This window comes from Neoarius graeffei, chromosome 8, assembly GCF_027579695.1.
Source record: "Neoarius graeffei isolate fNeoGra1 chromosome 8, fNeoGra1.pri, whole genome shotgun sequence".
NCBI lineage: Eukaryota > Metazoa > Chordata > Actinopteri > Siluriformes > Ariidae > Neoarius > Neoarius graeffei.
Genome location: NC_083576.1, coordinates 83,485,191 through 83,498,257, shown reverse-complemented (window position 1 = coordinate 83,498,257; position 13,067 = coordinate 83,485,191). Strand labels below are relative to the sequence as shown.

General features: G+C 40.6%; 1 protein-coding gene across 1 annotated transcript; it reads right to left on the bottom strand.

The window, feature by feature from the left end:
• Positions 1-2,102: 2,102 nt before the first annotated feature.
• On the bottom strand, positions 2,103-12,598 carry LOC132889948 (zinc finger protein 135-like). Its single transcript, XM_060926755.1, has 3 exons — positions 12,536-12,598; positions 10,116-10,308; positions 2,103-3,105 (listed from the first exon to the last, which is right to left on the bottom strand). The coding sequence occupies exons 1-3, from the start codon at positions 12,596-12,598 to the stop codon at positions 2,129-2,131; spliced, it is 1,233 nt and encodes a 410-aa protein (XP_060782738.1). The 3' UTR covers positions 2,103-2,128.
• Positions 12,599-13,067: the final 469 nt, after the last annotated feature.

Genomic DNA, 13,067 nt, shown 5'->3' with positions numbered 1-13,067 from the left:
TGGGTCAATCTCAACGACCTCCACTGACCAAGGTACGCCCTTTGTGTCCAAGTTGTTGGCAGATGTGTGTCGCTTGTTGCAGGTGAGCTAGACCCATACTTCAGTGTACCATCCATGGACTCACTGGCTTGTGGAAAGATTTAAACAGAAAATGAATAGGATGTGTAGCTTCAGCATGTGTAGCTTCAGCAGTTTGCTTAGGGTCAGTCATACTTGAATTTGAATCTTCATCCCAGTCTCAAACCTCTGGTCGACTCAAACAGGTTTTCCTCAAGAATTGCCCTGTATTTAGTGCCATACATCTTTCCTTCAATCCTGACCAGCATTACTGTCCCTGCAGATGAAAAAGATCCCCACAGCATGGTGCTGCCACCACCATGCTTCACTGGAGGAGCAGTGTTCTCAGGTGATGGGAAGTGTTGGGTTTGTGCCAAATATGGCGTTTCCCATGATGGCCAAAAAGTTCAATTTTAGTCTCATCTGACCAAAGAATCTTCTTCCATGTGTTTGGGGAGTCCGTCAAATGCTGTCGGGTAAACTCCAAACGCGTTTTCTTAAAGTAATGACTTTTCTGGCCACTCTTCCATAAAGTCCCGCTCTGTGGAGTGTACAGCTTAAAGTGGTCCTATGGACAGATACTCCTATCTCCGCTGTGGATCTTTGCAGCTCCTTCAGTGTTATCTTTGGTGTCTTTGTTGCATCTCTGATTAATGCCCTCTTTGCCCGGTTTGTGAGTTTTGTTGGGTGGCCTTCTCTTATCAGGTTTGTAGTGGTGCCATATTCTTTCCATTTTGCTATCATGGATTTAATTGTGCTCCGTGGGATATTCAAAGTTTGGGATTTTTTTTTAATAACTTAACCTTGATCTATACTTCTCCACAACTTTGTCTCTGACCTGTTTGGAGTACTCCTTGGTTTTCATGTTGCTTGCTTAGTAGTGTTACAGAGTTGGGGTCCTTCCAGAACAAGTTGATTTATACAGAGGTCATATGACACTTTGCACGCAGGTGGATCTTACTCAACTAATTATGTGATTTATGAAGTTAATTGGTTGGACCAGCTCTTATTTAGGGGTTTCGTACAAAAGGTGTGAATACCTATGCCCAGTCCAGATTTCTGGGGTTTTTTTCATCTTAATTATTGTTTGTGTTACAATAAAAAAGAGAGAATTTGCACATTTAATGTGGTAGGCATGTTGTGTAACTCAAATGTTGCTAACCCCCTAAAAATCCATTTTAATTCCAGCTTGTAATGTGACAAAACAGGACAAACACCAAGGGCAATGAATACTTTTGCAAGACGCTGTATGTACTGATCTTATGTTGATGTGTACATGCAAAGGACACACTCTAGATGAGATTGATATTACCCGAGGCTTAGATAATGCAAACCAGGAGCATGGACAAAATCATCATGATCTAAGGAACAGATATGTGTACATTGTGAGTTAGGAAAGTACAAACACTTACACATGGAGTGAACAAACACCCTTACTGAAATCACAGTCAACTATTTTGATGTTACTGATTAAATCTTGTATAATAACCATGGAAAAAATACCATAGAAAATAATATATTAGCAGATGATGGGCAAAAAGACTCAATGAACTAAAAGGCTGCCTTTGTTTCCACTCTATTTACATGTGACTTGAGTTTACTGGCAAGTAAACTTTCCAGTAGTATACTGGTTCTGTTCTAGTGTAATGCTGCTGGATTACACTGATATTAGTATTGCAGTTAATGACTGACTTGTGTGGTGATGGTTTGTATCATGACTACTCAAGTTCAACCAAAAAAAAAATCCATAATCTAATTTTGAACATTACTCTAAGTTTACATATACTGCCTTCCACAAAAAGTCAAGATACATATAAAATGAAATATATCATTCAAAATATAGATTAATTCCAGGAAAAGCAGTAATAAACAAATATAAATTTGACAACTAGACATCATGCAATATCTCCGGGTTCATGCACTTTGGTGTCTTAAATGTAAATGAATGAATAAATGTGTTTCCACACTGTGAGCAGTGATGCTGCTTTTCCCCGGTGCAAATGCACAGGTAAACGTGTAGATTACCCTCATGAGTAAAACACTGTCCATACTGTCAGGTGTGATGAGGCTTCTACCCTGTGCGAATTCGCTGGTGTTGTTGGAGATGACTCTGATGAATAAAACACTTTCCACACTGTGAGCAAGGATAAGGCTTCTCTCCTGTGTGAATGTGCTGGTGTTGTTGGCAAGCACGCTGATGAGCAACATTCTTTCCACACTGTGAGCAATGATATGGCTTCTCTCCTGTGTGAATCCGCTGGTGTGACTGAAGAGCACTCTTTTGAGGAAAACTCTTTCCACACTGTGAGCAGTAATGAGGCTTCTCTCCTGTGTGAATGCGTTGGTGTTGTTGAAGATGACGCTTTTGAGTAAAACTCTTTCCACACCGTGAGCACTGATATGGCATTGCTCCAATGTGAATGCGCTGGTGTCGTTGGAGAGCACTCTGATGAGTAAAACCTGTTCCACACTGTGAACAGTGATATGGTTTTTCCCCTGTGTGAATGTGCTGGTGGTCTTGCAGATGACTCTTTTGAGTAAAACTCTTTCCACACTGTGAACAGTGATATTGCTTCTCCCCTGTGTGAATGCGCTGGTGTTCTTGGAGATGACTCTTTTGAGTGAAAAGCTTTCCACACTGTGAGCACTGATGCGGCTTCGCTCCTGTGTGAATGCGCTGGTGTTGTAGGAGAGCACTCTGATGAGTAAAACTCATTCCACACTGTGAGCAGTGATATGGTTTTTCCCCTGTGTGAATGCGCTGGTGTTCTTGCAGATGACTCTTTTGAGTAAAACTCTTTCCACACTGTGAACAGTGATATGGCTTCTCTCCTGTGTGAATGCGCTGGTGTTTTTGGCGGGCACTCTTTTGAGTAAAACTCTTTCCACACTGTGAGCAGTGATATGGCTTTTCTCTTATGTGAACTTGTTCATGTTTTTGGAGAGCACTCTGATGACCAAAATTTGTTCCACGTTCTGAGCAATGGTGAATTTCCTTTTGGTCATCATTGTTAAAATTGTCAGAAGTGAGAGTATCAGATAATAGCCCTGTTCACACGGCACATATTTGCATCGATGCTGCACCGATGTATTTTGTTGCGATATATCTTACACCGGTGTAAATTTTGTGGAGCGTTCACACGTCACAACCCTGCTTACTAGAGAGAAGCGTGTTAGCACCGGTGCAGCCCCACTTGCGGTCACACGGCAGTTTCTGCGACCATGCAATAGTAGCAAAAACTTTATAATTTCCTTTGATAGTAATAAAGTTTTGATATCATTTCCTTTTATTATTATCATTTCCTATCATTATTACTATCATTTCCGATAGTAATAATGCGGAAATGAAATATGCGCATGCGTGAAAATGTACTTCCTTTTCCCGGTTGTCATGGCATCATCAAGCGCCGGGAAAACAACGTGGATGAAGACACCAGTGTTGCCAGATATTGCTGACTTTTTCCAGCCCAAAATATGTTCAAATCCACCAAAATGCACTTAAAACTGACAATCTGGCAACACTGGAAGACACGCAGTTCTGTTGTTGTTGATATTCGCCATTTTGGAAGCGCAAAATACCAGGATGCAAATTATGCAATGCCCGTATGTAATCAACTCTCCTCACGCGTAGCGAGTCGACCCCTGTAGCATTCAGACGTCCCATTTTATATCGGTGCTGCCCCGCAAACTAGCATTTACTCCGGAGTAAATTTCTTAAACCACCTCCCGAGCAGGGTTAGATTTGCACCGGTTTAAGCAGCTTTCAGGGGCTACACCGGTATAACTTTGTACCGTGTGAACGCTCTACCGGGGCAGCCCCGGTGCTACACCGGAGTAAAAGTTGCCGTGTGAACACCCCTATAGTTGGCTTTTTACTGGAGCCTTTGGAGGGTAGGTGAAGATCATGTTTATTATCTCCCAATCTGCATGGTTTCAAATACTCTTCATCCTGGCATCTCTGGATGTTTGTGTCTAGGTAAAATTGGGATGCAGAGGAAAGAGGTCATGTTGTGCAGGAAAAGAATTGCAACACCGAGTTGTTGACTTCTGAACAAGTGAAAGAAAAATATCAAAGTGAACATGAAATGTAACTAGATTATAAAATGCAACATCACTACCCCAGTGTCAAGGAATGTTTGAGGTTAAGTAAAATCATTTGGGATTCTAAATGAATGAAGATTTACTAACCTGTAATTCAAATAACCAGCAGTAGAGAATAAGTGGATCTGAGAATGGATCTGCTTGTCTACAAATTCACATGGATCAGGGTCACCAGCATGGACTACAGAGGGTTGTTGGTGATTTCTGTGATGAACATATCTACTTAAGTGACACTTCACTTGACACAAATCAGACAGTTTGTCAAACAGTTAACACTTCTCTGAAGTTATCTCCTGCCATGAAAAGAAGTCAGCCACCAGATGGATGGATTAGCACAGCAAACATCACAGAACGAAGTAAAGTGGGACAGGTCAGTATGTGCCATACCAGATTAGAGAAGCTCACAGATCCTGTATCTTACATCATCAGAATAATGCAGTTCTGCAGTCCTCAAAGGAGCTACTTCAATGCCAAATAATCCTCAACAGCAGCTTTAGCCAGCTTCTGAGGTGCTGAGACCAAACAAACAATTCTGAAAGTCTGAGAGTTAAGATACAGGAGCCTCTATCTTGGAATATTGGTAGATTCAATAAGGTGCTGGAAAAGCAGCTCAGAGCAGCACTAGCCATAGCCCAATGGATCTGAGTGGCCAAAATGTTTACATTCTTACATACTGATTTATGTACAGATTATACTGTCAAGTTTAATTTGCTTATTCATTTAAATTACACACCAATTTAAAAAAAATTAAATACTGTGAAATTTTGCAAAACTGTCAATTCATATTAATAGATTTAATAAAGAAGTAAGCCAACATAAATACATGAATTAAGATGTCTCGGACCAGTCATTTAGTTAAAAGAGAAATGCAAGTCTATTAAAAAAGGGGCACGCTGCAATTGTTCAGATAGTGTGCCAGCCAGTTCAATTTGTAGCAAGTGACAGATAAGTGACTGATCTGGACTGTCTCAAGCTGCAACGTGCCATATATTCCCTAGTGTGTTGCATACGAGCATTGATGCAGCATTGGGGCTGGCACATTGGTATAGGAGACATTTTAGGCTGAGAGTTCACAAAAATGATTAATGAGCCCGAACGTAACCAGACTGACAAAGAGCAAAAACCTGTCCTTCATCTTATCCACAAATGTTTCTTGATCCCATCCACAAATCATTTTGAGAAAACAGTCAGTTCCTTTTTATAAGTAATTTTCCTTCCTTTTTCACCTGATGCTACACTTCTTTTTCAAACAATAATTTTGTTTAAAGACAGGACACAATTTTCTTCATGGTCCTCACCAGGAACTGACGTGAAATGCTTGTACAATCTACAGTATTTCAGAAGAACCAGCTTTGAGTTTATTCAGTGTCAAGTGGAATTTGTCAATGGGATGATGTTCTTTTTCCATCATCAATAATAGTTTACCTTGTGAGTAATGACCTAAAGCACACTGGATGGTCTTGAGCGACAACACCCAAGTGAACTTTTGGTTTTTTATGACCCATCATACCTGAATAAACAGCACTTTCCCCTCCAAATCATGGCTGAATTGCCCTTGAGCAACTGCTCCCTGGGCACTGTAGCATAGCTGCCCACTGTTCTGGGTATGCGTATGCTCATTGCTCACTTGTGTGCACATGCATGTGTTCACTGCTTCAGGTGGGTTAAAGAGGAGGCAGAGGAGGAATTTTACTGTGCCTCAGTGTACACGTGACAAAATAAAAGCTTCTTCTTGGAGGGGATCTTGGGGGTTCCTGACTTCATGAGGACTATGGTCAGACTATACATGTTGGTCCACACACCTGATGGGATGCCAGTGCCTGATCTGGGCAAACAGTGACTCTCAGGGTTCCTCCATTGACACATACACTGCCTGGCCAAATGAATAAATAAATAAATATTTCATTGGACAACCTTCGGCTTTGATTACGGCACACAATCAGTACATTCAAGTAATCAACCAATTTCAATTTATTAGCACATAATGTTGCTGAGCCTAGACGTGAACAAATGAAGCAAGCTCAAATCATTACACTGTATATTGGCCACTATGCATGATGGCTGCATTGCTTCATGCACTTCCCTTCTTACCTTGTTGCACCCACCTGGACTCATCAAACCACATGACCTTTTTCGATTGCTCCATCTTTATGCTCTCTCGCAAACTGAAGCCTTTTCTTCCATTCGCTTCACTAACAAAGCTTTTCTTCTGGCCACGCAGCCATGAGGAAAGGCTCTTACTTTCATTATTAAACATGGCCATAAGTTCTGCTGTTGATTTCAAATTCGCCAAGACTTTAAATGGTCTCCAATCAAGCCAGTCAAAATATTTTAAGGCTATCATTTCATTCCACAAAGAATAAAACCATGTTCATTAAACATGAAAATGTGTTGCTGCGTAATATACAGTGTCTTGCAAAAGTATTCATCCCCCTTGGTGTTTCTCCTGTTCTGTCGCATTAAAATGGATTTTTTTTTTTTTTTTGGGGGGGGGGGGGGGGGGTATCACCATTTGATTTACACAACATGCCTACCCTGTTAATTGCCAAATTTTATTTTATTTTTTAAATTGTGACAAATTAAGGTTAAAAAACAGAAATCTAAAAAGTGTGCATAAGTATTCACCTTTCGTATGAAACCCCTAAATAAGAGCTAGTCCAACAATTAACTTCATAAATCACATAATTGGTTGATTAAGATCCACCTGTGTGCAAAGTGTCACATGATCTGTCATATGATGTCTGTATAAATCAACTTGTTCTGGAAGAACCCTGACTCTGCAACACTACTAAGCAAGCAATATGAAAACCAAGGAGCCTCCAAACAGGTCAGAAACAAAGCTGTGGAGAAGTATAGATCAGGGTTGAGTTATTAAATAAACACTTTTTTTTCAATGTGAGGTTTCCATCAAATCCTGCACTCTGATTGGCTGGCGAGCAGGTCTGTATCCTATGGTACGGACCCCGATTACAGACCTCTGGTGATTCATGTGTTCACAACAACAACAAACATAGTAGAATTTTTTGTCAACATTTATCTTTTTTTTTTAAATAAGATTTATTTATAAGATTATCAAAAATCTTATAAATTTGTGCCACAGTTTCTCAGGAAAATAGCACTAATTTTACATCATGGACATCGATAATGACAGTCTTCAAAGCGAAAGCGAGTTTTACTACCCTGAGGAAGAAGAAATAAAAGAAAACATTTCAGGAGAAAGCTAAAAACTTCTAACTTGCTAACGCCGAGCAAAAACATGGCTAAATCCTGAATGACTCCTATTTGTATAAATAGGGGACTACATAGGCGGCAAAATGTAGTTTTTTTTTCCTGCCATGGAAGTGCACTTGTATACTGAGGTGGAAGCCATTTGCATTACAGCCGTGAATGAGGATTCAAAATAGCATTAATTTTACAGCATGGATAGCTATAACGACAGTGTTCACAGCGAAAGCGAGTTTTACTACCCTGAGGAAGGTAAAATAAAAGAAAACATTTCAGGAGAAAGCTAAAAACCTCTAACTTGCTAACGCAAGCAAAAACATGGCTGAATCCTGAATGACTCAATTTTGCTTAAATAGGGGACTACATAGGTGGCAAAATTTAGTTTTTTTTTCCTGCCATGGAAGTGCACTTGTATACCGAGGAGGAAGCAATTTACATTACAGCCATGAATGAGGATTCAAAATGGTGGCTCCCCTCGGCTCGGTTTTCCCTTTCAGGCACTCTCGTTTTCTGTTAGAATTTGGTAAAGAAAAAATATATATATTATTTACCAGCTTAAGGTCGGTCCGTATGGTGAAATACCGTGACCTCAGCCTTGAATACTGACCTCGGCCCAGAAGGCCTCGCTAAGCACTTTCAAGACCTCGGTCACGGTATTTCACGATACAGACCTCCTAGCTGGTAAATAACATATAAATCCCAAACTTTCACTATCCCACAGAGCACAATTAAATCCATGACAGCAAAATGGAAAAAATATGGCATGAGAGAAGAATATGGCACCTGACAAGAGAAGGCCGCCCACCAAAACTCGCAGACCAGGCAAGGAGGGCATTAATCAGAGAAGCAACAAAGACACTAAAGACAACACTGAAGGAGCTGCAAAGATCCACAGCGGAGATGGGAGTATCTGTCCATAGGACCACTTTAAACCGTACACTCCACAGAGTGGGGCATTATGGAAGAGTGGCCAGTAAAAAAGCCATTGCATTAAGACAAAAATAAGAAAACACGTTTGGAGTTTGCCCAACAGCATGTGGCAGACTCCCTAAACACATGGAAGAAGATTCTCTGGTCAGATGGCACTAAAATTGAACTTTTTGGCTATCATGGGAAACGCCATGTGTGGCGCAAACCCAAAACTTCCCATCACCCTGAGAATCATGCTGTGGGGATGTTTTTCATCTGCAGCAACAGAAAAGCTGGTCAGGATTGAAGGAAAAATGGATGGCACTAAATACAGGGCAATCCTGGAGAAAAACCTGTTTGAGTCAGCCAGAGGATTGAGACTAGGACAAGGTTCAAATTCCAACAGGACAATGACCCTAAACATGCTGTTAAAGCTACACTGGAGTGGTTTCAAGGGAAATATTTAAATGTTTTGGAATGGTCTAATCAAAGCCCAGACCTCAATCCAATTGAGAATCTGTGGCATAACTTGAAGACTGCTGTACACCAATGCAACCCATCTAACTTGAAGGAGCTGGAGCAGTTTTGCCCTGAGGAATGGGAAAAAATCCCAGTGGCCAAATGTGTTAAACTACTAGAGACATACCCCAAGAAACTTGCTGCTGTAATTGCAGCAAAATATGGCTCTACAAAGTATTGACTTTGGGGTTGAATACCTATACACAGTCCAGATTTCTTTTTTTTTTCATTGTAATTGTTTGTGTCACAAATTTTATACAAGCAAACAAATAAATAAAATAATTTGCACCTTTAAAGTGGTAGGCATATTGTGTAAATCAAATGGTGCTAACACCCCATAAATACATTTTACTTCCAGCTTGGAACACAACAAAACAGTAAAAACACCAAGAGGGATGAATACTTTTGCAAGACACTGTTTTTACAGCATCCTTAGTAAATGCTTGGTCATGGTCACAGTTGATTTAAATTAGGCTACGTGTTTGTTCTGTATTTTGGGAAAGAGAACCAAGTGGCCAACTACTATGTTTGGAAATCGCAGGCAGGTACAAACAAAAATAATAAGAATTTGGGGAGAGAGGAAAAAAAACCCCACCAATTCATCACACCACTCATTTCCGTATTTGAGCATGCTGACACTTCTGCCATTTCTAGAGCTACACATTTTTCCAGTAAACCAGAATACACTCATGCCAGTCCACTGCCGGGCATCATGCACCCACACATGAACAAACTCATTCACACCTAGTGGCAATTCAAGCATAGCCTATTTGCCCATATCTGAAGGAAACCAGTGGACCCAGAGAAAATCTACACAGACACGGGGAAAACATGCAAATCTCAACAGCAACAATAACCTGAGCTCAGGATCAAATCCACAACCCTAGAGCTATGAGGCTATGAAAATGCACCACCAGTATTCCCCTAAACCTGTATACACATTTGGACACCTGAACATTACACCCATAAATGCTTGTTGAGCATGTCATTCCAGAGTCAGTCCTCTTTGAGAGGAGTGAACATGTAAAGAATCGCATCAATGGAGCTTGAAACAAGTGTTATTCTGAAGCGAATGTTGGGGCAGCTATTTAAAATATATGTATTTAAAGAAAAAATATTTAGTTATCCTCACTCCTAGGTATGATATTAAACTCTCTATAAATATAAAAAAAAAACATGCAAGTTAATTTAGTCGTGATTTGGTGATTAAATTATCTGAACAGAGGCTCCATCTCAAAATAACCCACTATTGTACTTTCAGTGCACTAGATACTGTGTCAGGTAGAATAATCAGAGAGTGTTACTGAGCTCCTGATCTCGTACAGAGGTAGTCTTTATTGTCAGGATCTCTTTAATTGAGAGAACTTCAGGTGGGTTCTCGAAGTTGTTTCCATGGTTGTAGATGTTCAACTCCAGTGTCTCTTCTTTCTTCACACAGATTCCTGACACTTCAGATGTCCCTCCACCTGAAATCTCGATTTTCACGTCTTCATACAGCTAAAGAGCAAACAAGAATAACACATTCAGAAAATACTTCAGATTTCCTTTTTCATTACGCTACGGTCACACTACAGCTCGCAATGCTTTGCAATGGGTTATCGATTAAAATGAGACGTTTTGGTGGCGATGCTTGACAAGGTACAGGTGAGCTAAAAGTTGTGGTCACACAGCAGGTGAACACTTGACCGTCACAGCTTCACGCACTTGAGTCCGGTGGAGCTTGTGCGGCTATGCACTCTCACGGAGTGCATTGTGCGTGATCATGGGACCCAGTCATTATGGGAAACACCTGATACTGATTTGAGTTCAAATCAGCATGCGCATATAAGGATGATGTATTCACAGAGACTTTGCGAAGTATCATCATTATCGCCACATTTGTTTCTAGCCATGATTATGACTCTGGTTAAATACTCTGCTTTGTGTTTTGCTTTTGATTTCATTTGTGTTTTGTTACTTTGGCCTTGCCTCACATTTTCTTTTTGTAAATATCACACCTGCTAATAAACATTCTTCCTACACTTAGATCTGCTAATGTCGCATACTTGACAAAATACTAAACAAAGCCTCTGGAAAAATAGTGTCATATGTGCGTGCGGATTGCGCTCAAATCAGCATCAGGCATTTTCCATAATAACTGGGTCCCAAGAGCGTGCACAACACGCTCCGAACAATACCCAAATGTAAATACACTTTTTAAATCTTGGGGAAGATTAGGCTATGTCAAGCCGCTCTGCTGATGAATCTCCTGCGAGCATCGTGGACGTGGATTCAAGACAAATACATCTCAAGAAGCTCGAAGAAGGTTCCCCGGGCTTCAGGAAGTATTCCCAAACCCACGTGCGAGTATTCGCTATTTAGTTTGTCAGCGAAAACATCGCCACCAAATTTTAATGCAGGCACTGGCATTTTTCACAATGCTGTTGGTCACTCACAAGACAGGGACACCAAAAAACAACTCGCGAAACTTTGACATTTGCCTTGCATCACACGATTGGTGGCGATGCTACCAATTTCTCATTGCCAAGTATTTGCAAACCCATCGCAAGCTGTAGTGTGAGAAGGGCCTTAGGTATTGTTAGGTTTTGGGTGATTAGCAGGACAGCTTGTAGGCTGGTAGAGAAACAAGGCAGCAAAATACAAAGACTGGTCAAGTGTTAAAGTGCATATTCTGGACCAATTTCGTTTTTTTTTTTATATGAAAGTATGTCCCTTTACACAGTCATCCAGAAGGATAATTTTGCACAAGGCCATCTGTCTACAGCAGAAAAAAATAAAATAAAACGCGTCTGTAAAAATCCCAAGGGAGTCTGGAGCCATATTGATCCAGATTCGTGATGTCACGTACGGATCCGCCAGCAGGCTGAGAGACAAACACAGGAACACCTAACTTAGAGTATAGTCTCTCTTATTTCTTACCCTGGCAACAGTCAACTTGGGAACTGCCAATTTTCTTGGTCTTTTTCTCGGCTCTGCTTGGTCCTCGGCTTCAAGGGCCTCAGTGGATGCGGCACTTCGTCTTCTGTCAGGGGAGACGAACACGGCTGGCTCCTTTGGTGACGCTGACTCAAATGGAGACGGTGTTGCTTTGGCCATTTTAACAGATGGAACTGCATCTTTTTTCAGATCAAGTTGCTTCTTGAAGCTCATTTCCCACTGCAAATAGTTCTCAAAGTCGTCGGGCTTTATGAAGCGAGCCCCGTATATGATGCTGTGGTCTGTTGCATGTTGCCAGTTTTTCCGGGTGCCTCGCACAAAGTGCTCCCATTTCTCTCTCATTGTCTGGTCTTTTGGAAAACGATGAGTACTAATCCCATCAAGATTGGTGTTCCTACACCCTCCTACAATACGTCTGTTAACCATTTTAATAATTACGCGATAACGTTGAAGAAATTTGCAGAAAACCACCGGGTCGTTTTCTCATAAACAAACCAGCGCTGACGTAGGATTCAGAAGGAGGCGTCCCACACGCGACGTCACAAAAATCAATGTTTGCTGGGAAATCCAAATGCCAAGTTTTTTCAGAGGCGGACCAATTCGCCTCAAATGGCTTGATTTCAACTTAATTTTTCTGGTATTGCGCAAGGTAAAAAAAAAAAAATCGCAGAGAATGCAGAATGTTACAGATATTTGACCAAAGTTTAATATAAAATAGGAGAATTACATTGATCTTGCTCCTGAATTTACCCGTGATATGCACTTTAACCTCATTCTTGAGCTTTACCTGTGAGGGATCAGGAGCCTGAGAGGTCCTGGAAGAGCACTGTCTGTCTCCTGCTGAACTCATTATAACAGCTTTAAACAAAGATAATATCATTAACACCTTTGATATTTCCATAAAAATAAAAACTAGAGGATTATGTAAAGCTGCTCATGAAGCTTTAAAAATAATTCATGTTGAGGTCGATTGTTAAAAGGTTAAACAAAAACATAAAACTACAAAAAAAAAACTAGGTGAAGTAAATTTATACGAATTGGTTTTTTATCTTGATTAGTGCAAACTGCTCGTAAAAAGTGACTTTGAACAAGTTAAAATTATTTCAATACTTTAAACACAAAAATAAGCAGGTTATGCTCACTAAAACACATCACAAAGGCCAAATTCCAAATCTCTCCTTACTGGATAAATAGTGCACTACATAGGGAGCACACAGCATTCCATCATACTGAATGTAGTGGACTTGAACAATGGACACCCATTTGGGATTCGGCCTCACAGCTTTATTTTCGCTTACCTCAGGGTTTAAAGCGCAACG

What these genes read in the sequence shown, in the direction of transcription:
- LOC132889948 (XM_060926755.1), bottom strand. Translation starts at nt 12,598, where the DNA reads ATGAGTTCAGCAGGAGACAGACAGTGCTCTTCCAGGACCTCTCAGGCT. An exon ending in AGGCTCCTGATCCCTCACAG is followed by an intron (nt 10,309 to 12,535) that starts GTAAAGCTCAAG and finishes TTTGCTCTTTAG; the next exon opens with CTGTATGAAGACGTGAAAAT. An exon ending in TGTACGAGATCAGGAGCTCA is followed by an intron (nt 3,106 to 10,115) that starts GTAACACTCTCT and finishes CCGTGTGAACAG; the next exon opens with GGCTATTATCTGATACTCTC.